Consider the following 27,886-nt stretch of genomic DNA (forward strand, 5'->3'; position numbering starts at 1 on the left):
TCCCAATTAAATGGATCGCGTAATGTTCACGTTAGATCTGCTACAAAGGAGATAACTAAGAGTTAACTTAGTTTAACATGATGTTATCTCTATTTAACATGATGTTTTTACATTGACATTGTAAACGTTCTCTAAGGAGAGTGAAAAGCAGTTTGCAGTAAAGCTAACCAACGTCGTCTCTATCGCAGGAAAAAAATAGCGAGCAGCCTGATAACCAAATGAAATGCTCGGCGGGCCGGATGAAAGTGCTTGGCGGGCCGGATCCGGCCCGCGGGCCACAGTTTGCCCATCCCTGCTATAGAAAATCTGTGGCTGGACTTGAAAGGGCTGTGGTAAAATTGCAGTATCCAGATGTTCAAGAGCAATTGAGACCTATCCATGGGCAGATTATGAACTTTCGGGCCCCTGGGCCCAGATGTATTAAGGGTCCCCCACTAATTGTCGTATATGTGGGAGGGGGGGTTTGGGGGTCCTCCCCCAGAAAATGTTTAATTTGTTTGATCTGATTTCCTGTATTCTGCTGCATTTTGGGGATGGCCAATACTAAATTCAATCAGATGCATAGCCTACATCCTGATTTGTTGATATTGAGGCAATGATTCCATGCAAAAGCTTGGGCTTCAGGGCCCCCTGACCCCTTGGGCCCCTGGGCCTGGGCCCGGTAGGCCCGTGCAGTAATCCATCCCTGGACCTATCCACGCAAACTACATGCTTTGTGGCCAAAGTTGCTACTAAATGCTGATTCGAAAGGGGTGAATATTTATGCAATCGCTTATTTTGCATTATATATTTTTAATTAATAAACATTATTTTGTAGAAATATGCTTTGTACATCATTGTAAAAAAGGCCAAATTAAGTTGACCAAGATTCCATTTATAAAAGCAATAAAAGGGAAAATCTGACTATGAAACACAATTCCAGGTCCATGAAGAAGCCCTGTAGTAGCATTTAGCACAACTCCAGCCATTTCCATTTGTAGAGTTTTGGCTAAGTCCCCTCAATCTGTCAGACTTGCCAACTGCAGCTTTAAATGAGAAGAAAGGCTTTGGTCACACTTGTCTAGGTAACAAATGTGACCTGATAAAAATAAATAATCTGTTAGTGTCAGGTCACTTCTGATGTTTTTTTACTTACTTTGTAACCCCAAGATGCTACTTTTATCTGTATCTAAAAAAAAGTGACCCTGAGGGATTTTTTTGCCTCTCTTACCACCCACACTTACTGGGTGTAGGGGGAAGATAGATATGAGTTATTTACCCGTCAAGTTTAAAATAGTTCCATTTGATTGGAACTTTTTACTGATGGCTTTAACAAATATGAACTTTTTCAGGCAAGTAGGCCTACCTATTTTTTACACCCATTTCCTGACTAACAATACACTTTTGTATAGTACAAGGTGGTATATATACTCTACCTGGAGTCCAAGTGTCCACGGGTGATCTTTATACTGTTGCCAGTAACATTGGTATTGGGCATTCTATTTAAGTAAATGTGAATCAAGGTCTTCTGCTTCTTTCCCAAACCCTGGTAAGAGCCAGCTTGCCTGCATTTCTGAAGACGCAACACATTAATTGACAACTTGGTATGAAATTTTTTTGTGGCCATCTGACACAACGGATAACCTACACGTTACAACATAAGGACTGGCAGGTGAAGTATCGCAGATAAAATAACTACAACTGCAACTGTTTGGAATAATGCTGCAGAAAATGTCATTTTGATGTTCACATGCTGAGTTTCTCACTAAAGCTAGGGATTTTAATGCCAGGAAGAACGCACTAGCTTTCATGTCTCATGTCTAAACATTTCACGTGTTTCATGTCTAAACATTCACATTCTCATTCCAGAGACAGTTTTCTTCTGTTAATTTAGAATTGTTCCAAGATGTATTTTTTAGGAAATTATAAGGTTTTTGCTTCATACTGACCACAAGTTTATAGCCATACAACTACCCCATCCTTGACAACAGTCACCAGTGTTAACCCACATATATGTATGTACTGTACTGTGTGTATGTATGTCTGTATGTATGCCTTTTAAGTTTCTAATGAAAAAAAAAAAACCTAAGCAACTAAATCCGCCATCTACAAATGTTAAAAAAAATCTGTTATTTACACACAAACACACACAAACACACCATTTTGTTAGACAAGTTCATTTTATTCTTCTTATGACAAAAAAATATTAAGTAAAAACATTCTAGAAAGACAAAAAAAACCTCCCTGTCAATTGGTTTATTGATGTGTCTACACTGCCATGTTCTATGGCCAGTGTCTGACCTCTTCTCTCACAGGGGCTAAAGCACTTCCTCACACACTCCTACAGATGAGATTCTTCAAAACCTGTAGCCATTTTGACTTGTCAACGTCCCGAGCACATGTTTCCCTCCGACAGTACTGTACTTCCTGCGTCTAGTCACGGGCCCGAGTTAATGGTCACAAATAATAAACTCATTTCATTTACATCAATTTTTTTAAGACCGCTACTGTCACTCAGCAGATTTGTAGTGCTACTATACTCATTTTTAAGAAAAGCAACTCCAAAGATGAAAATTTAATGAATACACACACACACACACACACACACACACACACACACACACAAAACAAAACAAACACACACAAAGAGAATCATACATGCACCTACACACACATAAAAGTTTGATGTGCCAGTTCTAGCCAGTTAAGTTTTGGTCACTGACCACCAGGTGCAGCAGTAGTACTCTAAAGACCATGTAGTGGAGGGCGGTGGATAGCGCAGTGTCAGGCCAAAGAAAAGAAAACCAACAAACAAAACCTGACTCCAGATCAGCCTCGTCTGTACAGGTTTCAGACTATCAAACGTTCCATTAAATCCAAGGCAGGCTAGCAGGTCAGCAACACGGGCTACGACCAGCAACACGTCCTCAGTCACATGACTGGCATGACTTGACATGACTTTTACACTTTTCTTTCTTCTAAAATAATTCTCAGAACGATAGAGTCAACTAAAATCAGAAGTTAAATGGTTATTATAATTATTACAAAATAAAACACAGATCTCTTTGGCATACAGTAGTGTTCCCCATTTTTTCACCTAAGCGCAGTGAAAACAAACATTAAGAAAAACAAAAGCAAAATTGCACACCCTTAAAAGCCCTTATATAAAATACAACAATCTTTCCGTAGAAGAGAAAATAAAATAAAAAGTAAAAGAATGATATTATTTCGGTTGGGGGAGCTTGGGGAGGGATTGGTGTGTGGTGGCCTTGGTGAGACGGCAAGTAAAGTCCGCAGCGCAGAGTGGCGTAGAGCGCCACGCCAGAGTCGCCAGTAGTGAAGATGAGGGAACGGCGTTCTTCTTCATCCTGCACTCCTCCTCTCCCTCTCTCTCTCGGCTCCCTCGTTCATTCGTTCGTTCAGCACATCCCTCTCTCCAAGCTCTTCTCATCTCTCCGTTCACCCTCACACGTCTGGAAAAAGAACAGACAAAAATATCAGACAAAGGCGCCTTGGTCTGCAACCCTGGTGCCGGAACGTTCCGCAGGCGTTGCTGCCATTGGCTGCTGCAAAACTGCTCCACAGCCTCTTCACGTCATTCACGTCACCTCACGCAGGCGCAAAAAGTAGTCCAAGCGAATGCTTCCTGGGCAGAGGTGGGTTTGAGGGAAGTTAAATACGCCACATAGGCTTGAAGCCTTCAGCAAGCGCGGCTTTGAGAAAGCTATGGCTCAACAACAGACTTGCACTGGGTGTTACAAATCATTTCATACTTACTGGTAATAACGAAAAAATGCATATATGTACCTGTAGGTGAGGGTATGTGTCTGCATATACTATTTCTAAACTGTGTGTGTGTGTGTGTGTGTGTGTGTGATTGATTTCAGTCCTATACCATTCTAAGGATGTTGAGGGTAAAAGGTGTGTATGTGAGTGCGCATGTATGTATACTGTATGTCCTCCTGTCTTAAAATATGCATGTGTGCATGTGTGCATGTGCGTAAAGGTCCTCTGGTGTGTGTGTGTGTGTGTGTGTCTGGCCGTGTCCTGAGCGTGTGTGCGTGGAGGTAAGCAGTGACCTGTTAGTAGGGCTGATCTGTGTAGGCGCCATAGCCCATGCTTGGGGCATAATCCTCGGGCATCTCGCCCTCCATGTGCATGCCATTCATGGGCATACCCTCAGGATAGCCGCCATAGCCGCCGTATCCAGCGTCCACCTCTGGAGAAACAAACAAAAAACACACACACACCACACTGGTCAGTGACTCTAATGGTGGCTCCAATGTGTATGCAGTGCATTGTGGGAAATATAGTTCTGGAAAGAGCAAAGAGGGACACTCACCGTCAGCTGCGTAGGCAGTGTCCATCTGTGCATTCTTGTGTGCCTGGGAATGCGAGATAGAGAGTCGAAGGTCAGAACAAAAGGTCAAGTGCCTCAAGCTAGCAGGTGTACAGACTAACTTCTATTTGACTCAAACGTCAAACCGGTCAGTGTTTAGCCTTGCTACCATCATAGACTGACTACGCCGGAAAGCCATTACACAGAGCTGTCTCGTGGTGGACTACCACTTCACTTCCACAAGGGGGCGCAGCGCTCACCATGTCCCATGCAGCGGGGTCGTGTTTGAAGAGCGAGTGGGTCAGCTCCACGGACACGCGCTTCCTGTAGTCGGCAGTCTTGTCCTCGGAGATGCGGAAGAGGACGGCGGCGGCGTAGGTGGCTGGGGGGAACTTTCGGTCAGTCATCTCAAATGTGCTTCCATTGCCTTGGTCTACCACCAAGTTTATTCTTTATTTTACTATGGTCACACTGGCTTACTCTACTATGTCTTTCTACAACTAACATTTTTACAAATAAAATTGAACAACTTATAATAAATTGACATCCTTCCCGACATTGATGAGAAGTCTTTCTAGATCACTCTCTCCTGCTTGCTTCCTCCCTTTCCTCTATGAGCTCTGGAGAAGCCTCCTCAAACAGTTCTGACTTGTCCCTCTCATCTGTTTTCCTGAGGCATTGCTGACTGCCATTTTCTTGTCGGTCATACCACAGCTGAATGGAACAGACCCAGCCTCCATCTGCACCAGAACTGTGATGGGGGTTTGGATGGATCGCTCATTCTCTGTGTCTGTCCCTCGCTCTCTTTTTTCACTCTCTGTCCATCGCTCTCTTTCTTGCTCTCTGTCCCTCACTCTCTGTCCCTCGCTCTCTTTCTTGTTCTCTGTCCCTCGCTCTCTTTCTTGCTCTCTGTCCCTCGCTCTCTTTCTTGCTCTCTGTCCTTGCACTCTTTTCTTGCACTCTTTCTTGCACTCTTTCTTGCACTCTTTCTTGCACTCTTTCTTGCACTCTTTCTTGCACTCTTTCTTGCACTCTGTCCCTCTCTCTCTGTCCCTCGCTCTCTTTCTCTCTCTCTGTCCCTTGCTCTCTTTCTTGCTCTCTGTCCCTCTCTCTCTGCCAGACGCTATGCACTAATCTATGCACTCATTTTTTGTCATGCTTTACACATCCTTATTGGTGTTCTATTTGGATCAAGCCCACGTTGGCCTATGTGGCATCTTTATGAGCCGTTGCTGTGCTGTGTCAGTGGTCAGTGTGGAGCTGGTTGTGCTGGACTCACCGATTCCCTCGTTGCTGGAGTGCAGGAGCTCCATAAGAGGGGCGGAGGCTCCCTCGGCGTCGATCACCTCGGCCGAGCGCTTGTCCACAGCCAGCTCACATAGCACGCCGGCAGCCACGCGCTTCACGTTATCCACTGGGGAGTACAGCAGCTGCGCGCAACACACACACACACACACACACACACACACACACACACACACACACAGGAGGGGGTTAAGCCACGTACACATGAAGATGTCCAAGTCTGACAGTCTCTCTCTCTCTGTAGATTACTGAATGGATTTTCTTAGTCTGTAAGATTGATATATTTTTAGCTTATCAAATATTCACCGACTCAGGAGTCTTATCTTTCCATCAGCACATATTCACTCAAACACCAATTCACTGACACACACACACACACACACACACACTTCTTCACACCCTTACTCTCCTCCTCGCCCATTGGTTCACTGTGTTCTCTTACCTGGACAAACAGGGGGATGGTGTCCATGGACGCGATATCGGCAGCGTTGGTCGGGTCTCTGGCCAGGATGTGCAGAGCTCCTGTGCAGCCCTCCACAATCTCCTCCATCCTCACACCATCCTGAAAGAGAGAGAGAGAGAGAGAGAGAGAGAGAGAGAGAGAGAGAGAGAGCGAGAGAGAGCGACAGAGAGAAGTTTACATTTGTTTATACTGTACTTTATACTTTTTCAAACTGAACCAAAAAGGTAATTTGGCAAAGAGTTGATTTTCTTTTGGTCGAGTAGAAAGTGAGGCGTTCATAACGTGCCCATGACCAGATCATAGAGTGAAAGAAAACAAAACAGAGACAGAGAGAAATAAAAGCATAAAGTAGTGCAAGGCCCACTGTCCGCTAGTCACATGACATTCACTGTAGCGTTTACTATGGGATGTTTATGGTTTCGACCTGTTGAACAGGTAGCAGGCAGGCAGGTTGTATCATTTTGAGACTGCAGGCTAGAAAGTCTGAGGAGGACACAAAAATGTGTGTGGGTGTGTACAGTATATGTATGTATGGTATGCATGTCTGTGTCTCAGCCAGTGTAATTCTTTACAACATAGAGTTGTGTTGCAGCCGTGTTTAACGTGTATTGTTGCCATAGATACACCGTGTCTAAAGTGTATTGTTGCCATAGATACACCGTGTCTAAAGTGTATTGTTGCCATAGTTTATTGAGGAAAAGGTGTGTTAGACGGGTGTGCTGTTAAGACAGGTGTGCTGCCACCAGCCTGTTAGCTCTGGGTGTGACCTGTGTGTGGGGCTAGCTACCTGGTACGTCTGCTGGGCAGTGGAGCCGTGCTTCTGGGCGTCCTGATGGGCCTTCAGCAGCAGGTTGATCAGTCTCTGGATGGCCCCTGCGTCCCTGAGAGGCGCCTGATTGGCTGGGCACAGAGCCAGGTTACGGACCAGACCAACTGCAGCCTGTGGGGGGGACAAAGGGATGGAACCAATGAGCACATACCAAAAGCTCAGCTTGATTATACAGACAAGACTATTTGTCACTGGGAGCGCTTGATCTGTTTGTCCCTTCCTTTCTGTCCAGCCCTTTCCCCAAGTCTTGTTTTTTTTTTCTACAGGGGCCCCATTCCCAAGCATCTATTCTTTCACCCAAACTCACACGGGAGTTTCTTCACCTTCATCTCTTCATCCCCCTTTCTCAGCTTGAAGATATGCAGATTCAGCTGGTGCTCCCCCTCTCTCAGCCAACCCCTAAACTCCTTACTGATGGCCTGGGTACATACATTACACTCTTATTGGCTCTCCCTTTCCCCGCAGTGGAAGCATTCAGATACAGCTCTCTCTATCTCTCTCTCGCTCTCTAACCCATCTCTCTCTTTCTCTCACTCTCTTTCTCTCACTCTCTTTCTCTCACTCTCTTTCTCTCACTCTCTTTCTCTCACTCTCTTTCTCTCACTCTCTTTCTCTCACTCTCTTTCTCTCACTCTCTTTCTCTCACTCTCTTTCTCAGCCATCTCTACCCTCCCTCCCTCCCATCAGCAGTCATGTTCCCAGCGCTCCCTGCTCCTCTGTCTTCACCTTGATGATGGGCCAGTAGAAGGGCTGAGCGAGCAGCTTGACGATGGCGGGGATGCCGTAGTGCTGCCGCACGGCATTCTGGGCCAGCTCGGCGTCCGGGTGGCGGCTGGTGAGGTGGCGCAGGGCGCAGACGGCCGGCTCCACCACGTCCTCCTTCTCGCTGGCGCGCAGGATGGCGTGGATCAGCGCCTCCACGCCGTTGCCCTGCACCACCAGGGACTTGTTGCGCCCGTTGTTGCACGTGAGGTTGGACAGCACGCCGGTGGCGCACGTCAGCATGTGCATGTCGTCGGACGAGAGCAGACCGACCAGGTCCATCAGGAGACTGTCCAGGCCCTCCTGATGACGAGACGGGGGTAGTCAATTATCTTTTATAGCTGACACATCTACTCAAGACTGCCAAACCTGATAGACTCCAGTGTACTTGCATAAATTGCTACATAAAGTAATTAAATAAAGGAATTAATTAACAAATAGATGTTATAACAGTCTTTAGCAATAATGCAATCAATCAATCATGTCTTCCATTTATATTTACACATTCTAAATAAAGTAATACGCTTCCAAAAATGTTTTTGTTTGCCAAACACTGCTGTTAATCACATTTCATGACTGCCATGTTATGTCTATGGGTTAGGTCAAGTTGGCCACAAAATGGTGCCTTCTCTCTGATAGTGGGGGAGATAGCAGTGCAGGCCTGTGGAGATAAGGGGCCCTCACGCACCTGCTTGGTGGCGGCGTCAGACAGGTTTCTGAGCGTCCACAGGCAGTTCTGCATCAGCCTCTGGCTGGAGCCCGTCAGGTGCTTACCCAGGGCCTGCATGCCCCCTGAGAGAGAGAGAGAGAGAGAGAGAGAGAGAGAGAGAGAGAGAGAGAGAGAGAGAGAGAGAGAGAGAGAGAGAGAGAGAGAGAGAGAGAGAGAGAGAGAGAGAGAGAGAGAGAGAGAGAGAGAGAGAGAGATTCAGCTTTCAGTGTGGAGTGGTGAGAGCATTAACTATTAACGTGTGTGTGTGTGTGTGTGTGTGTGTGTGTGTGTGTGTGTGTGTGTGTGTGTGTGTGTGTGTGGAGAGCTAGCCCACTGAGGTGTCTCACCAGCGTCGACGATGGCGGGCTTGTTGCTGGGGCAGACGGAGAGCACTTTGAGCACGCGGCTGGTGGTCCACAGGAGCTTCTCATAGTTGTAGTTCCTCATGATGTGGACCAGACCCTCAGGGCCGCTGTTAGCCAGGATGATCAGCTAAAGGACACAACACAACCAGTTTGACTCTGCCTGTCTGCCTGTCTGCCTGTCTGCCTGTCTGCCTGTCTGCCTGTCTGCCTGTCTGCCTGTCTGCCTGTCTGCCTGTCTGCCTGTCTGCCGTCATACTAGAGAGTGCATATTGTGTTGCAGAGTGTAGAGTTTAGCTGTGAATGCATCAGTATATCTACTTGTGTCAATATTTTTTTAGGGTGTGTGTGTGTGTGTGTGTGTGTGTGTGTGTGTGTGTGTGTGTGTGTGTGTGTACACACAGGTAGGCTACTGTAGTTTAGATGTATCCGTCATATTTATGGGTGTTTGTGCCAGTGCCAGAGAGCTTCGTGAGGCCCAACAGGCAGACACACACTTCACTCCAGTCACATTCCCCACATAGTTATCTCACACAGTGATACTGCACACACACTACACAGACACACACACACACTGCACTCACATAGTGATCTCACACAGTGATACTGCACACACACACACACAGACACACACACTGCACTCACATAGTGATCTCACACAGTGATACTGCACACACACACACACACACACAGACACACACACTGCACTCACATAGTGATCTCACACAGTGATACTGCACACACTACACCGCCTCACATATCATGACATCATGCATGTGTGCTCACTTACACACATTTAATGCTCACCCAGAATTCCAAACTATTCAAATACAAACACAATCTTTACAAAACAGACACACACACATTATTTAACATGAGTGTGATCTTTAAACACACTCTCTCACTCACACAAATACAAATTAACTTTAAAACACACACATGCACACAGCCTCACCTTGCTCTCCTGGTTGCCGTAGGAGAGGAGCTGCAGGCAGTCTGTGGTGATGGCCAGGAACTTGGGGTTGCTCTTCTTGAGCAGCGGCACCATCCTCTGCAGCCCGTCGGCCAGACGCACGGCCATCTTGGCCCCCTCCTGGTGCAGCAGCAGGTTGTGCAGCGTAGTGATGGCATAGAACAGCACCGACTCCATGGGGGAGCTGGGGGGAGAGGAGAAAAGGGGGTCAGAGGTCAACTGTGAGGGTCTCTTGGGGTTAATTTCATCAAGCTATCCGGTTGTTAAGTCCGACGCAGCTTTTTCATCAAAAAACGTTTACTTTTCGCAACTTCTAAACCTTGTCAACATCACCTGTGCTTTAGTAAGAGTTAAACAAGATCGCTTAACTTTAACAGAGTAATTACTGTAGCTGTGCAGCCAGATGGCAATGCCCAGGCTTCCGTGAAAGGGTAATGCCCAGGCTTCCGTGAAAAATAGGATTTTATTAGATTGAGGCAACCAGTGAGTAGAAGGAGGACATTTTTTTTTTAAGGCTACTCTGAACAGGGGATTGTTTTGTTATTTTACTGCGGCTCTGAAAGCCGTTGGACCCAGAAAGAGATTTATATCCCATTATTGCATCATCACTTAATAACCAAATGGTGCCTCAAACCTCTAAGGTTTAGCACTAGGCTAGGCTAAATCAATCCTGTAAACTGGCTGTGATTAAGGCTTTACGGTCAGCATACTAAAACTTTGTCAGCTTTTGTGGTTTCACTGGTCAAGGTCAGTGGTGTACATTGTTTCGATAATATAAATGATCAACGTCTACAGAGCACTGGATTGTGTGGAATTGTTTGAAGAAATCCTGTTTGCAGAGTGAAGTTACTGTAAGATGTGTGTCACTTCAGGCATCAGTCTCCTACATGTAACTGGAACCTATCTTTCTAGGGAGCATTGCAATGACTTCTAATGGATGATATCTATCTAAAATGTCATTTGTGTGACCTTATTTTGCTTAGATTTGTAGATTTGAGATGAGAAATAAACAATTTACTATCTGATTATGCCATTGTAGTAACCATTAATAGCGTCTGGTCTGATATATCTGCCGGCCGTAAAACTAATTTATACCGTTAACCTGCTAGCTTACGTAAGCTAATTTAGTTTAACGTCAGGCCTTTGCTAACGTCATACCGTAGTGTTAACCAAAGATTCTAGAGAGCTATGCTCATTCTTAAAAGATGCATTTAATCCAAAGTCATGTCTAGTGAGACAGCTCTCTATGTAGGGAGGGAGGCAGTAGGCAGCTGTCTTCCGTTTCAAACAGACCCAATAGGCCCTGAGTGAGAGACTGACTGACTGAAATCAACCCTTTTGAAAGACTGATTGATTGATTTATTGATTGCCTGACTGACTGATCCAGGCCTCTGTGGCTGGCACCTGCCCCATCATGTCCTGCACTACGCCGCCGGACTTGAGAGCCCTGAGCGCCCGAGCCCCCGTGACTGACCTGAGCATGCGGACGAGCGCGGGGATGCCGCCGGACTTGAAAATGGCGAGCAGGCCCTCGCGCTGGTGCGACAGGTTGTGCAGGATGCTGGCCGTGGCGCGGGCCGTCTCCATGTCGCTGGTGTTCTGCATGGCGCGCACCACCGCTGCCACCATCTGGGGCGACTGCATGAGCGCCCGCCGAGACGCCTCCTTACGCGTCAGCTGGTTCACAATCTGGGCCGCCTTACCCACCACCGCCTGAGATAGAGATAGAGAGAGATAGAGAGATAGAGAGAGAGTTAGGAAATATGCCATGCATATGCATTATTTGCAAAAAAGTAAATTTGTGCCCTTAAAATATGCTGATTCTGGTAAAAATGGGACTTTAGAAATGTCTTTAATTTAGCCTTTGCTCCTCATGCATGAAGGCAACTGCGAACATTCAGGCTATGATAAAAAAAAGAAAACATAATGGGTTCGCCTACGTTTCTAATCTAATTTTCCACAGCACAATTTTCAACAGCCCCTCAAGCATTTACCTGTAACAACCTGTGACACGCAATTTATTTGATTTATTGGGATTCCTCTGTTTGCAAAGACAGGCACACAAGAGCCTTCTCCAAGTTAGACTTTTCTTCTACTGGACTTCTTGTGTTTCAAAATATATGTGAAGACCATGCATTGAATTCAAAATTTATTTTGGTTCTTGTGTTTAAGATATACATACATAAAAAGACATTGTCTGTAGTGAACATTTTTCATTATATCGTATGTTTCTGGACAAGTTTCCTTTCTGAGGCTGAAAAGGCTCGTACCTGGTCATCGTCGTTGAGGAGCTTGGTGAGCTCGGGTATGGCACGCGAAGCTAGCTCTGCGTCGTCCTGGTAGTTGATGAGGTGGACGATGGCGGCCTTGAGCAGCTGGGAGGGCTCAGCCAGCCTCTGCACGTTGGTCATGTGGGTGCCCTCAGTCTGTGTGGACAGGATGGTCGTGCCCTCCGCCACCGTCTCGGGGAACATGGCCGCCCGCACGCGCTGAGCCCGCGTCATGTTTAACTGAGACTCCAGCTCTGTGAGAGAGAGGAGAGGAGAGATGGAGAGAGAGAGAGAGAGAGAGAGAGAGAGAGAGAGAGAGAGAGAGAGAGAGAGAGAGAGAGAGAGAGAGAGAGAGAGAGAGAGAGAGAGAGAGAGAGAGAGAGAGAGAGAGAGAGAGGTTAGATTTCTAATTTTTTGACTAGCTTGTCTAGCTCTTCATGCAATCATGGCAAGTTTTGGGGCACCGCATTTAGGAGAAAGAATAAAGTTGAGCATTTTCCTGACAGGGAACATTGGTTGATTAAGACTTTCCTATAAAACTGGAGTAGAAATGTAGAACAACTATTTTACACCCATCTCTACTTCACATCATGCCTCACAATGCCCCTTGGCTGCTCTTTGGGGATGAACACACACACACACACACACACACACACACACACACACACACAACCTGCTGGGTTGTCGGTGGTGACGGTGGTGGTGATGGTGTACTGCTTGCTGTACTCGCCCCCATCGTCGTCTGTGCGCACTGTGGTGGCGCCGGACTGGATGCCCGAGTCAGACGAGTAGTAGGTCTGCTGCCACTCCGACACCTTCACCATGCCCTCGGGCTCGCCCACTGCACACACAGGGACGACAAAACAGCAGATGCAGACACCCGTTAAACACAACTCAAAGCCACGACTCGAGCAAGCAAACATCAAAAACAAGATCACTCACATGGTTTCTAGTAAAAGCTCTATAGACATAAAAACATCTCTAAAGCTTTTAAAAAGGCTTATTCATGACTGAGAATGTACATGTGGTAACAAAAGTCTTTACATTCAGTAAAGTTCTCATTACATTGTCAGGCTCCCAACAGACGAGAGCCAGAAAACAGACCACTAACTAAAGCAGCCTTCTTCACAGGGCATATTAAAGTTTTAAGTTTTTAAGGTTTAAATGGCAAATCTGCGACAGGATGTGAGAGACTTAAATTGGTTTACAAAATATATAATGAATTAACTTAACAGATTAAAAAAATACACAGTGCTGACTTAATCATACATTTCAGAGATAATCATAAAAAAAAAAGACTCACTCTGCATTGCCATAGTAGCCTCTAAGGCTCAGTTGAAGATGATCAATGTGGGAGAAAATGCCTGAAAGAGAGAAAAATGGAAGTGGTTACAAAATGTAATGTGAAAAAAAAAAAAAAACAAACAAAAAAAAAAAACGCCAAGCAAACTGAAGAAAGGCTCCTCCTTTTTGCACCATCTGCAAAACAACTTTATCGGGCTAATCTATCCCGGCGTCATTAGCCTCCCTGGCCCCCGCAGAGCTACGCTTGGCCTTCGGTCTCTGGGAGGGCAGGGGCAGGGGCAGGGCTGCTCTTCAGCACACAGCAATAGAGCGGAGCGGAGCGCGGGGGGGCAGCTGCCTTAGTAGGAGGAATGGCAGCTGACCTTTAACCCCGCCTCGATCGCCATGCCACCGCCTCGTGTACAGTATCCGTGGGAACCAAAGGGGGAAGCTGGCAGCGGCTGCAGCCACCACCACTTGCTCGACCGGCTCGACGCGTTTGTCGTCACTTGTGCTCGCAAGACCTCGGAGCACACACACACACACACACACACACAAACACACCCTGATTGCTTACCTGCCCTAGTCGAATGACAAACAGGCAGGTAGACATTTTGTACACACACACCCTAGCCCTGCGCTGTACACGCCCAGATCACACATACAAACCCTCCCAAACTCAAGTGCACACATGCAAATATCCTGGCAGAAAAACAACTCACTAAACCCATCAATAAAATAGATACACACTCCAAAAACAAAACAAAACAATTAATCACACACAAACAAACACCCTACACTGGCTGCAGTATGCAAACGTCACGAGACCCCTTTTTTTTAGTTCTAGAACTTCTCTCCCTTTTCATATCCTGCAGCCTCTTCCAAGGTTCCTCACAAACTTCAGAAACGCATGCAATGTCAAGGATCCTTTACAACCACTGACGTGCATCAACTAGCCCCCTTTGAAGAGGCTCCACTCCACCGTCAGGAGGGAGAAAGATTCAGACCTACAGGCATACAGAGAGATCATGTCTTCTTTCATATGTGGGCTCATTAAAATGGATTTGCCTCTTTACATCTGTGCTTGCAAATCCAAGCAAACTCATTATTCCCCCGCTCCACTCTTTCTTTCTTTCTCCCTCTCTTTCTTTCTTTCTTTCTCTCTTTCTTTCTCTCTTTCTTTCTCTCTTTCTTTCTCTTCTCCGCCTCCTCCTTGTGGCTGCAGTGACTGGTCTATCGTTTAACCACCACATTCCCCATTCTCTTCTTCATAATTAAAGAAACTCACCACTTTGTGGTGCTCCCTGCGTGTCTCTCTGTGTCTCTCTGTGTCTCTCTGTGTCTCTCTGTGTCTCTCTGTGTCTCTCTGTGTCTCTCTGTGTCTCTCTGTGTCTCTCTGCTCTACATGCACACAGACATTCCAGAGTGCTCACCCTTACTGGACCAGGGGGTCACTTACATGTACCCAAAATTAGACTTTCAGAAAGAATCTGGAAACCCCCCTGTTTCAGTGCAGAGCCAGACCTCGCATATCTCCACACTTACGATGTGGAGCCACTGACTTTGGACTATTTGGATTAAGAACAGCGAGGATTATACAGCCAGCCACACACACACACACACATTTACATGTACAGTGGCCAAACACACACACACACACACACACACACACACACACACACACACACACACACACATGTACAGTGGCCTTCTGGGTAGAATGCATGCCGTCTCGTTCTGGAACAGATGTTATAAATGTGCAGGGGCCAAACAGAGTGGGGAACGACCTTACCATGCACATTGCTCACATACCTTTTGACTGTGTGTGCATGTGTGTGTGTGTGTGTGTCAAGTACCGAGTGGGAGGTATGGCGTACATGTAATTACTATCTGGGGCCATTCTCTCAAAGGTCAGAGACAAGAGGAGGTTGTGTGTGTGTGTGTGTCCATTGTTGTGTGTCTGTGTGTGAAAATGTCTCAGTGCAATAATTTGTCTGATAAATGTCTTGATGTTGAGTTGACTCGTTGATTACAGAACAGACAAAAAAGAAACATCTGGGCTTAATCATGATGACACTCTCACTCTCTCTCCCACTTACTTATGTCTAATTTCTCTGAAACCAGACCAGATCAGTTGGGGTGGGGCGGGGTGGGGGTGCGGTGATGATGATGACATCACTCCATCCCCCATGTGTCCTCCACACCAACAGAGAGGTGTGAAGTGTGTCGAAATCCCATCTGAAATGCCTCAGTCAATCAGTCACGATTCACACCGTCTCTCATTGGACCATCTCACAATCAGTCATGATTCACGCTCTCTCTAATTGCACCATCTCACAATTGACCACGCCCAGGTCTTGAAGCAGAAGGTTCATGAAGAAACACAAATCAATTTGCCTGTCTATGAAGTAAGGATCCATGACGTGATTCGCACCATTACTGTCAAAGGACAGTGTTAGGCCTGGACTCTTTTGTCCCCCGTGGGCTACCGTAGGCTGACCAGTGGAGGTGGAAGGTCACGTAAGGGAGCGAGGAGGATCAATGACTCAAGCGTGAGGGGCCACAGATCGGTTTCCTGTGGGGCCTGAGTCATCACTGAGAAACAGCCAACTGAGAGAACGGAAGTCTGGGGGATAAATGGAGTGTGTGTGTGTGTGTGTGTGGAGGGGGGTCTCTGGAGAGGTTTTAGGGTTGTCTACATCTGCTCTTGTTAACAAACACACACACACACACACACACACACACACACACACACACACACACACACACACACACACACACCATGGTGCATGAACACTGTACACACCCTATAATCAAATCACATTCCAAGACAAAATCATAAACACAGGTGGCTGTAGATATTCAGTGGCAGACTACACGCCTGGATTCCAAATGTTTTTTTACATGCAAAATAGGCATGATTTGAAGGTTTGTTTTTTTGGCCTGCCTCTAATTCAACCAACAGGCCGACTGACTACATCTACAAAGCTAGCATTTTTCAGATAATGACTCAAACTGGCAGAGACATAAATACGGTCAGTGGTAAGATTACTGGAAATCATGTTGGGGCAAACATTCCTTCTCTTTGGGTCCAATTTCTCATAGTCAGCACCTTTAGTGATCTGTGAGACTTTACAGAAAAGCAACTTTTTTGGTTGTTCCGCTACTCAGCAGAACAAGTGTTTATAATCACAGACAGATTATAGCACGATCAACCAAAGGCGAACTGTCACGCTGAAACAATATCTCAAAAAATATTACCCAAGAAGCCCTTCTGGGAACTTTTAAGTCTAATTATTCTTTCACAACAGCCAGCTCTGACAGACCGATCAGATCTGACAGAAAGATCAAGGACAGATCAGCGCTGAATCACTCCAGGCATATTTTCACTGAAAAAAAGGAAAAGTTGCCGGGAACCAGGCTATGCAGTCTGAGATGGGAGGAGCTGAATGGGGGTCATGTTGGGCCTGTCACCTCGACTCACCTCGACCGCCCCGAGTCGCCAGGCCTCCCTTGTCTATTCGGGGAGAGCGAGCGCTGCGTGCGAAACTGTGTAGATAAGACGTAAAGGTCTTCGTCATTCTTTGTGCCTGCCAGACCGATTGTTCAGAGATTTTACAGTGAAAGCCATGATGGATGTTTTTTAGTTTTTTATCAGGGAGTCCTGGAGACATTTCAAACAGGGAGTTTGAGGGAGGTCTTGATTTGGACGCAAAAGCCCAAAACTGTGCCATGCAGTGTCTTTCTTTGCACTCTTGTTTGTCCTGAAATGCCCTGAAAAGGACAGAAGTCCTGTGAGACTTCTCTTGAACACAAATTCACCTGCTTACTGTGCATGCACCGAACGTCTAAAGTAACTATATCAAATTAATATTTAAAAAAGCATACTTCAACAAAGTCCCATGGTATTTTCAGCCCCACTGCTATTTTTGGCAGCCTATTTTGGACTGCATTAGGTAGCCTACTAGATAAATGCCCTATCAGTTCCCCGTCTCTCTTCTGGTTCTCATGGTTACCGAGTGGACGGCCTTCCAGTGGCTGGTCAGGGTGGGGTTTAAATGAATGGGCTGGTTTGGTTTGGGGGGTTTTACATTTCAGACTCTGGTTTCAAATAGGCCATTTGACAGAGGCTTTTCACATCCATGAGAAGGTGTGTGTGTGTGTGGGGGGGGGTGTCTTTCATGAAGTCATCGGTAAGAAAGACAACAGTGAGGTGACTCACCACTCACTCATCGCTGACAGGCAGCAGAGCCAAAACCACACCCCACCTCATCAGGCGGGGCAGGCAGGGGCAGGACGGAGGATGGTGTGTGTGTGTGTGTGTGTGTGTGTGTGTGTGGGGTGGAGGTTAGAGAACATGCCCCTGCCTGCGCCTGTGTCTTTTCCAGAGAAGTAAGCAGGTGTGAGTATGTGTGTTTCTCATGAGGGGGAGAAGATAACAAAGCCCTGCAACACCCATTCTTTTTTTTCCCTTTTTTTTTGTTTTTTTTTAAAGTCAAGTTATTAACGTTTCACATGAAATGACACTAATGACTAATGACTGATTACACATCAAAAAGGGTTGTCACTAAAAGGTGCAATACAACGAAAGATGTACTTTTTACATTCTTGTTCAGGATTCAACTCAACTCAGTTCATCACAGAGACAGCGCAAAACCTCGCTGGCCTTTCAGTGTGCCACTTTAGCCTTTCGTACCATGATGTTTACAGAGAGTGAGGTGAGCCAATGTGGTCACTCAATGCATCTGCTGTAAAAAAAAACAAACAAAAAAAACAACCCTGATTCAGCCCACTCAACAGCTACATGACAAATCGCACCTTGATGTTAGCAGTAGTCTCTGCGCTCATTTCGTCCAGCCATACTCATTCGCACTCTCCCCAATCAATGTCCCTTAAAGGAACCTTCTTTTAAGGATGGGAGTGATTTGGGCTTAAAGGTCATTCCCTTCAAGCTGGTGTTATGTAAGTGTTCCTAGGTAATGCTCATGGGCGAGGCTGTATTTTTTTGAAAGTTATAGTGATTGTGCCACACTCTGCCCCACCCCAAACCCTGAGCCCTGAATCTCATCAAGTAGGAGAATTCTCTCACACACTTGTGCCCTCTCTTTTTCTCACTCTCTCTCTCTCTCTCTCTCTCTCATTCGGTCTTTCTCTCTGTCACACACAAGTGTGAACTCAGCCCGCCTACCAACGTGCCGGAACTTGTGCTTTCGCTTCCAGCGACACACTTCACCTCAGCGCCTCCTCTTAGTCTGCACCAAACATGGAGATGGTAAACACGGTCACGGCAGCGCCGCGCCGCACCACACCGCCCGAGACCAATAACAACCTCTGGCATCCATTTTGGAGAGAGAGACTGGCCTGCCACCGTCAGCCCAGCCAAGCCACTGCTCTGAGAGCCATGTACAGATAAGGCCAGGGCCCGAAATAAAACATTTACACAACAAACGGAAATGACGGAATTCTGAAACTAGTCAAATAGTGTTTGGCGTTAAGCCAAAGTTTCCCTCATATTGACAGGGATTTGTTACTGATTACTTTAGACAAGGGCAAAATCAGCTGAGGAATTAGCCTTGTCGGTGTTAAACATCTACATTATAATCAAGGGAAGAGAGTGCTTTTCACGAGAACTGCCTGAAACTCCATCCCTTCGCCAGGACTTTGTCCCCAGTTACAGCAGGCTGTTAATGACTGATAGACCCTTCACAGCTTCTCCAGTCACACATACAGGAGCTTGGCGCCTAATAAGGCTCTGTAGGGTTTTTTGGTGGAGAACTGGGTTTGCGACACTTTTTCCCCCTTCTGGCCTGTTTTTTTGGAAGTAAAGGGCCTGCAGGAAGCCCGCACAATAGAGGAGGAATGTCAGTGGGGGGGCCTGTGGTGGAGGCCGAGAGAAAACACACACACAAACACACACACACTGGTGGTGAGGAGGAGAGGCAAGCAGGAGGGAGAGAGGGAGAGAGGGAGGAGGAGAAGGAGAGAAAAAGAGAGGGTAGGGAAAGAGGGCAAGGGAGAAGAGAGAGAGAAAAAGAGGGGGGGCATCCACACTGGTCAGGCACTGCTCCATAAGCCTGCTGTGACATTCCACACTCATCTAGCACATTCCTCTCTCTCTCTCTCTTTTCTCCTGCCCTCTGACTGGTTCTCTTGCTCTCACCATGTCTCTGGAGTTCCCAGTTTATTTCAACACTGTTTCTTTGCTCTTGCTGGTACTGTAAAGAGACGATGGCGCTGCATTTTAAGCACTTTCTCCTAAGGTCAAGCCACAGCAAGAGGAAATAACAAAAGCGGAAACGCATTTATTTTCTTCCTCCATTTACCGCCTGCTTCTTTTTTTTCTCCGTCACCACATTCAAACTACACCTCTCTCTCTCTCTCTCTCTCTCTCTCTCTCTCTCTCTCTCTCTCTCAAAGATGAGGGGTTGATCATTAACCTTTATGGCACAGAGAACAAACAAAAGTGTCTCTACAGTGAGCCTGAAACCCCTCCCTCCCTCCCTCCTCCTCCTCCTCCTCCTCCTCCTCCTCCTCCTAGACAGGGTGTGTCTGCATGATGTCCCAAGGACTCATTGTGGGTGTGCCACAGGTATGTGTGTGTGTGCGCGTGTGCGTGTGCGTGTGTGTGTGTGTGTGTCGCAGGGTGACGGCAGCTGTTCTTATCAGCCTACATGCTACATTATGTCAACCCTTGTGTGAGACTCATGGCTCTGACACATGTAGATTCATAGACACATTAACAGTACTTCCTCAGTTTACACATAACACTGATTTTGGGAAACGGTCTCCCACCTCAACCAACAGAGAGGCACATTACAGTGTTTCCCATACATTGACTTATTTGTGGCTGCTCACCACAATATCAACATTGACCACCACAGAATGATTTTCCAGGTTGTACTAAATTGTGCTTAAATCTTGTTAGCATCATAACCACGCTGTGCTAATTTGTTAAAAACTGTTGCATTCAAGTTAATTCTGCAAACCAACCACCACAAATGGAATTCAATTCTGTGGGAAACAAAGCATTTTGTGATTTAAGTTGAACACCACTATTAAAATACTCCACAGTGCACTGCCCACTGGTATCAAAACCACAATAAAGTCGCAGATAATCCCAGATATACTTTTCAACAGCAAGCATAAATAAGTAAACAAAACAAAATAAATAAATAAATAAAAAGGGACTTAGGGCAGGGAATGAGCATTCACACAGCGAGACATCGAAGAGCTTTTCAGTGTCTGAGCAGCTATAAACAGACACACACACAATCTGTGTGCATGAGTGTCAGTCTATCTACACACACACACACACAGCGGCGGTGGCCTAATGTGGTTAATGGCTTTAGGAGGGTCTGAGTGTCCAGCTGAGCCCCAGCTGCTGAGAGCCTGTGGTCCCAGAGTGGCTCCCCAGACACCCTCCACTTCCTCCTCCACTGCCCACAGCCAGCAGGTGGTCAAGGCTGCCCGCTGCCTCGGGCACACAGGAGGAGGGGGAGGGAGGAGGAGGAAGAGAGAGGGATTGGTGTGAAGAAGAGAGAGATGGAGAGAGGGAGAGAGAGAAGGAAAAGGAGGAGGAAGAGAGAGGGATTGGTGTGAAGAAGAGAGAGATGGAGAGAGGGAGAGAGAGAAGGAAAAGGAGGAGGAAGAGAGAGATGAGACAAAGGATGGAAGGGGGAGAAGGAAGGAAAGAGAAATAAATGAACGAGAAAGAAAAAGAGAGGGATCGCTATGGAGGGATGGGGTGGATAGAATGAGGGTACCGGAGACAAAAAACCCTCAACCCACATACAATGGAAATGAAAGAAAGAAAAATGAAAGAAAGAAAGAAAGAAAGAAAGAAAGACAAGCCACTATGTATTGTTTTCTTTCTTTCCTTCTTTATTTCTTTCTCCATTGTGTGATAGTGTGTGTGCCCTAATGTTCTATTATTTTTTATTATTCTCCATAGTCCATGTCAATTGTTGTCATTATTACCATTATTGCTAATTCTTTTGATGTCATTACTGCTTTGGCAACATTGTAACACTTAGTCATGCCAATAAAGCTCATTGAATTGAAATTAAATTGAAAGAAAAGGAGAGAGAGAAAGAGAGAAATGGAAAGAAAGAAAAAGATAGATAGAGAGAGAGAGAGAGGGGGGGAGGGAGAGAGAGAAAGAGAGATTACTCTTAGGTGTGAAATATTCATGAATCTTGTGATACACAATTACACCAGTGTCCAGTTATTATATGAGGTCATGAACGTGAACGTCTCATACTGAGGAATTGCAACGTAATAACCAGGTCGGAAAAAGACCACAGGCACCCGGTCCTAAAAAGTACCTGCAGAAGAACTATGGGTTTCGTGAAACCCATGAGATGAATGTCTCCCTTGTTACACACAATGACAGAGGGAAACAGAGGGGAAAAAAGGGGAAAAAGGGGGGGAGAGAGAGAGAGAGAGAGAGAGAGAGAGAGAGAGAGAAACAGATAATAATAGGTACACAAACAAAAGATGAATCAGAAGTAGAGGTGCTGCCAAAAGAGTGACCAGGAAGGAAGAGAAAAAACAAATCTCTCCCTCAGGTGGTACAAGATGGTACCATCTGGACTGAGCAGGGCTATGAGTACAGACAGACACTGCTAAAAGCACCCAAACAAGCCGCACAAACACGAACATCAAACCGCAAACTCCTCCGGGCCTTTTCTAATGACAGAGGTTATGAGAGAAGACCTTAATAATATTGGTCTTTTTCAGAACCAAGAGAACGATAGCTCTTCCACATGGACAAGAGGGGAAATAAGACAATAGGACCAGAGAATAACATCCAAATTCTATTTTGTGTGAAGCTCAAAACCTCAAGTTCAAGCAGTGGCGCTTAGCCTTGGACGGCAGGCGTCTGGCGCTGCACGAACACATGGAATCATTCTCGTATCGGAGAAATCAGCGCATGCAGACACATTCCTCTCCGAGCGCTATCTCGCTGCTCGACCTCAAAGAAAACTCTTCAGCATGCGAGGACATCGAGGATCAAACATCAAAGGTGGAAAAAGGAATGGGGGGGGGGGGGGGGGTTAAGGGGTAGCTTGGGATCCGAGTGTCACGGACAGTGAGGGAAACCTGATCCCCAACGCTTACGCTCACTGGCTGGCTAAAGGCCCCCCCCACCACCACTACCATCACCACAGCTACTATACTGAGGACCTTTGAAGGGCTTGTATACACATGGTAGTGCCCAGCTGGTGGTGGTGTGCGTGCAAGCTTCCTTACACTTGGCCCTGCCGAGCGGTGCAAACCCCAGATCGTGTCCATGTGTGTGTTTGTGTGTGTGTGTGAGAGAGCTGGAGGTTGCGTGCCGGCTCTTGGAATTCCATTCCTGGACACCTGTGTCGATGTGTGCCGGGTAGTGTCTGTGTGCTTATATTATGGGATGCCTGTGTTGATGTCTCCACACGCAAGGTTTTGACAGGGCAGAGTGAATCAAAACGGGAGCTTACATAAGATCAGCTTGCTGATGCATGGCTAGGAAAGGCAGAAGGGTTTTCTTTGGGTTTGGGTGATCTTCCAGGCTTAGGAGGTCATTGTGCACATTCCAGGTGCAGGACAAACAACTTCTTGAAACTTTCCTCTTTTTTTGTATTTTATATTGTCATGCTTGGCTGCACAATGTTTCGACCTATCGGTCTTCTTCAGGAACCTAAGGACTTATCTTCAAGGGTTCCCAGTCACTCTTCCCTAACAATATCAGAGGACCATTCTTGGCCATCTAAATTAAAGTAGCCCATACTTCCTACCTCTCTAGTTTCACTTCACTGTCCCATGTGCTGACTGGCAGTGGCAGTAGTTTTTGAACGCTCCCACCTCTGCCATCAGAGTCCAGTCATGCACGGGGATGTCCCAATTTAACCATCCTGGCAGCGAAACGACAAACACGCGTGTCGGGCTCTTAGCTTAACGAGCGCCGGCGTGTCGCTCCTCGCGGGGCTAGCGAGCGACTGCAGCCGCAGGGGTTCCATCCTCGTAGGCACGCACGAGTTCGCTGCTCTGACGGGAGCCTCCGTGACAGATGGTGAATATTTCAAAGGAGCCGCGGTCGCCGAGGGAGCATCTGCGGGGCCACGGCGGCAATCTGCGGGGACGTTCAGGAACGCCCGACTTTTCAGAGTCACGTTCAGCCGGCTAATAATTAATCAAGGAGAACTGAGCAGCAAGAGGCAAGGCGGTGGGTGGGGGGGGGGGGGTGTTACAAATCAATCTCAAGCTGCAGCGTTGGTCATAAATCCTAAGGGTACAAAACTTTAATGAGAGGCTTACAAGACGACAAGATGGCAGCTTACGAGGTTGGCAAGACAAGCAGAGTGCTTTATCAAAAGAAGCACTCCCTCGCTTCCGTTGTGCGAGAGCACTGAATGCTCAACTGGTGTCCAGCCTTCCTTTTTCAGGGGAAAATAATCTGGGACATTGGCTGAGTGCTGTCCATTTCAGCCTGGGACATTCTGTTATTGCTACTTTCCTTATTTTTTTTCTCCACACAAAGTTCCCACTTTTCCCTTCCCAGTTCCACACATGCCGTAGTCGACACATCAGCCTGTCTAAGAGTGTGAGGGTGAGATTTTCAGGAATCCACCAGCACATTGTTTAGACCTTCGGTAGTCTGTGCCTACGGTGTAAAGAATCCTCAGTGATCAGCAGTCTCACGCCACCACTCCCACAGGCCTATCACCTCTCTCTCTCTCTCTCTCTCTCTCTCTCTCTCTCTCAGTCTCTCTCTCTCAGTCTCTCTCTCTCAGTCTCTCTCTCTCTCTGTCACTCCCTTTCTCCCTGCTGAACTCTGTGTGGGAGCTGTTTTGAGGTGTGGCAGCATAATGCTGATACAGAGTCTAACAGTCCCATCTCATTACTCATCAGAGATACAGCAGTACACTCTGCAATAGGAAGGTCCTCAACACTGGTCCAACAGTTACAGTGACACAACATCACACGGCAATGAATGGGACTTTGAAGCCTCGCAAAAAGTGAGTCAGGATCCAAAACATTGAAAACACTTCAGCAGCTCCCTTTAGGAATTTACTGTTTTCCCAAGTCTACAAGTCAATGCATGTCACCCTGCACTGGAAACATTCAGAATCTGAGGGAGGTACACCACACACACACGCACACGCACACGCACACGCACAAGAATTAGTACAAAATGAGAATTCTGTTTAACACTTTGACACACTGTGCAAAGCACAGGGTCTTGCAGGTGATCAAATATTTATTTCTCTATGACAGACCCAAGCCCCTGGGGCCCCTCAAAGCCCCATAATGGCAGTGGTGGACTCGAGTGCTTACGTAACTCTGTGTCTCACTGCATTTTGAAGGAGAATGGTGGTGGATGCTCACCTGGGTACAGCTCATAATCCTGACTATTCGTTTGATTTACAGAGCTTCTCTGAAAAGGTGTCCAGCAAAAGGAGAATTCAAAGTTCACCAAACATCAGAATATTGTGTGTTTGTTCAATCATCCAAAGCAGCAGCAGCAGCAACACCCCCCCCCCCCCTCTGATTGTTTGTGGCATTAAAGAGATCATTGGTAAGTGCTGATCCATCGACGGTTAAATAACACTGAACCAGTCTGCTCTGTTAGGCTGATGGAGGGTTAATCTGCTTTGGATTGGTATCATTGTCTGTGAAGGTGCCTGCACTTAAGAGCGCAGGGGACTTAACCTCCCGTCCAGATTACATAGGCATCATGCCCACTCAGTCTCAGCACTTTTGAGCCGCCTGAGTCGTCATCGGCAGCGGCAACATCGTGGGCACTGAAACCAATGCCGCCCCCTCCGTGTTAATGGGAAGGCTGACAGGCCAAGGAACACCCATTAACACTTAAAGACCGGTCACTGAGAACTGGCTGTTTGTGATCCTTCTCTCCATGTAACACTGCACCATGCCACTGTAGGACTGTAGGAGCCTGGAGTATGCAGGGGTAGGGTGGGGTATGAAGGGGTAGGGTGGGGTATGAAGGGGTAGGGTGGGGTATGAAGGGGTAGGGTGGGGTTGTGTAGAAGGACCACAGAGGGTATGAAGGATAACAAGACACTGAAAACCAGCCATGACTACACCATTACAAGAGATAGAGAGATAGATAGATAGATAGATAGATAGATAGATAGATAGATAGATAGATGCTAGCAGAAAGAGATGGAAACAAAACAAAAAAGTAGGGAAAAGGGTAAAGTGAAAAACAGAGTGAGAGAAAGAGGTGTAAAGCAAAATGGAGAGTGACATGGACAGAACGAGACAGCAGCAAACTCAGATTCGCTCGTTGGTGAATTAATCGTCTGTCCCACCCCCCTCGTGTGAAAGTGTATTTATAAACTGAAGGATGCCTCTGGCCCCTAATGTAGGACAGTTTCAGGGATTTAGGCCTAGAGGGGGATTAGTGGCTGGGTGACCCCGGGTGCCTCAAGCGACCCCCCCCCCCTCGGGCAGCGTTGCCTGGTCCCCTGCCAGCCGGCCCTGCACTGCACTGCAGAGTGGTGTGGTGCGGAGCAGTAACCTCAAGGCTTCTGAGCCCTTGCCCTGTTAGCTGCCCGCAGATGCCCACAGAATTCAAATGGGAGGCTATCTGGGCAGAGCATCAAAACTGGGCATAGCGTCAGGAAGCTCTTGTGAGCGAACGCCAGCATGTTTTGTAGTATTTACTGGCAAATGCATAAAATAGTTCAGTGGGTGTCGTAAGACCAAAGCCAAACGTTTGGAAATAATTTAATAATCCTGCGAGTAAAGAGCTTTGACTTTGTTGACAAACACCACATTACTGGAGCGTTCCAGGAAATGATGAGGATGGAGGATAGGATTCCCATTTGGCAACACGTCATAACCAAAAGAAACCAATTAAGGCAGAAATGTTCCTTCCTTCTGATTACTTTTGGCGGTCTATGCTCATCAAGCGCTCACCACGAGAGACCCCAATCTCTGCTTGCATGGCTGGGACTAAAATAAGCCAAACTTTCAGGGCATAGCTTAGCCTTTTTAATACTACTTTAAGACCCCGTCATTAAACAGACTTCCAAATTGCCAAAGCCAGTATACTTGGTAGCCCCGATGGCATGTTAAAACACTGACCACAGTGAGGTCAGTTTTGCAGTGTGTTACAATGTCCAGTTTATCCATCGGGCCAGATGATGGAAGTTACTGGAAAACACAAGACGCATTAGGGGCTGTGGATGTACAGGGAAATGCAGAACACATTAGGGATGTAAAGCATGTCCTAATGGTCCACTTAAACACTTGGCGTAATCCCAGCTTGTCCAGCATGAGTCATGGTAAGCATTACCAATAGTGTGTGACCTCCTTATCCTTCATTCTTATGAAATACCACATGTCTAATAGATCTGATAACACTGTGGCACTGGGAAAATATAGCGATGAGCTCTCAGACGTGAGGCTAGTATATGTGCTACATTTATAACAAACAGCACTCCAAATGACATCAACAACACTGCAAATGGCATCAACAACAAAGTGACGTGACCCCACCTGAACAATGTGGAAAAGTGTTCATGGTAAAATCAGAGCTATTTTGAGATGTGTTAAAAACGGGTAGGGTAGGCCTAAAATGAGGTGATATGTGGAATAATGCAGAAAGCTGAAGGGAACTTGCCTCAATTCTTATCTTATCCATTTCTCGTATTACTGTTCCATGGAACATGTCAGGCTTCAACAGTGTCAAATAGTAACCATTTCCACGTATGTTCTCTTTACTTATCAATACTGATTTCGGCTACTCTCAATTTGTATCTACTTTTTTTTGTCTTTGTATCCAATCAAGCAAAATTAACTGAAGAAAACAGTAGGCTAATATATTTTTTATTTTCTGTAGGCCTATTTCTTTACAATTTAAGGTAGCCCACAAACACAGTAGGCCTGTTGCGACACAGTATACTGGGGAAATTGCCCACGCAGACGATGCTTTTCATTTGTAAATGTGGCAACCACAACTTTCACCACCAGAAATTGCTTTTAAAATCGAACACCATCCAGCATAAACCGACCAAGTTAAGTGTGTAGTCTACCTCTTGTGGGATATCTAGTTTCGTCTGCACTTTTGGATATCGCTCAAGCTCGACCGATACACGGAAGTGAGCAAATTACACCCCACAGGTAAAACGACACCGAACGACCCCCAAAAAAATGGCACGACAAAACACACTCCAATAATCAACTGAGCCTGCCCGCACATAGGATTTAAAGATAACCCAGAGTTACAATGTAGAGCACAGAGCTTTCAAAATGTAGCCTTCCACGACAGAATATTAAATAACGAAGAGTAGCCTAGCCTAGTTTACTTAACGCGTTTCCAACTCGGCTTGATTTTTAACACTCAAGATAGCAAAACAGCATAAAGTAGTAGCCTAAACCATCCGTCATTTAAAGTCCGTGGAAATACGTTTAACTGCGTAGCAAGCCACGTTTTAACGTTGCATTAGTTACCTTTTGATAGAAACGGTGGCCGGGAAACACTCCAGAGAGACAGTGGTCCTGGGAGAGAATGTTCTGCGAATTTTCTGTCGACCGTCTACTTTCCCTTCAACTCTAGTATCGCTGAACAATGCTAGTGTGACAGTAATGCCTCGCTGTAGGC

General features: G+C 46.4%; 1 protein-coding gene across 2 annotated transcripts; it reads right to left on the minus strand.

Annotated features, from left to right (window-relative positions):
• Window positions 1–2,140: 2,140 nt before the first annotated feature.
• On the minus strand, window positions 2,141–27,886 carry jupa (junction plakoglobin a). 2 transcript variants are annotated; one of them, XM_048248310.1, is made up of 16 exons: window positions 27,736–27,886; window positions 13,295–13,355; window positions 12,665–12,832; window positions 11,992–12,245; window positions 11,196–11,434; window positions 9,704–9,905; window positions 8,734–8,878; window positions 8,366–8,469; window positions 7,642–7,980; window positions 6,874–7,026; window positions 6,066–6,185; window positions 5,598–5,748; window positions 4,579–4,700; window positions 4,322–4,364; window positions 4,157–4,198; window positions 2,141–3,452 (listed from the first exon to the last, which is right to left on the minus strand). In XM_048248310.1, exons 2-16 carry the CDS (start codon window positions 13,305–13,307, stop codon window positions 3,445–3,447), a joined length of 2,103 nt encoding a protein of 700 aa, XP_048104267.1. In that variant the 5' UTR covers window positions 13,308–13,355; window positions 27,736–27,886; the 3' UTR covers window positions 2,141–3,444. The 2 variants fall into 2 exon arrangements, with proteins under 2 accessions (XP_048104267.1, XP_048104266.1); XM_048248309.1 differs by having other exon boundaries at window positions 4,059–4,198; window positions 27,736–27,885.

Source organism: Alosa alosa, chromosome 7 (assembly GCF_017589495.1).
Source record: "Alosa alosa isolate M-15738 ecotype Scorff River chromosome 7, AALO_Geno_1.1, whole genome shotgun sequence".
Lineage (NCBI taxonomy): Eukaryota > Metazoa > Chordata > Actinopteri > Clupeiformes > Clupeidae > Alosa > Alosa alosa.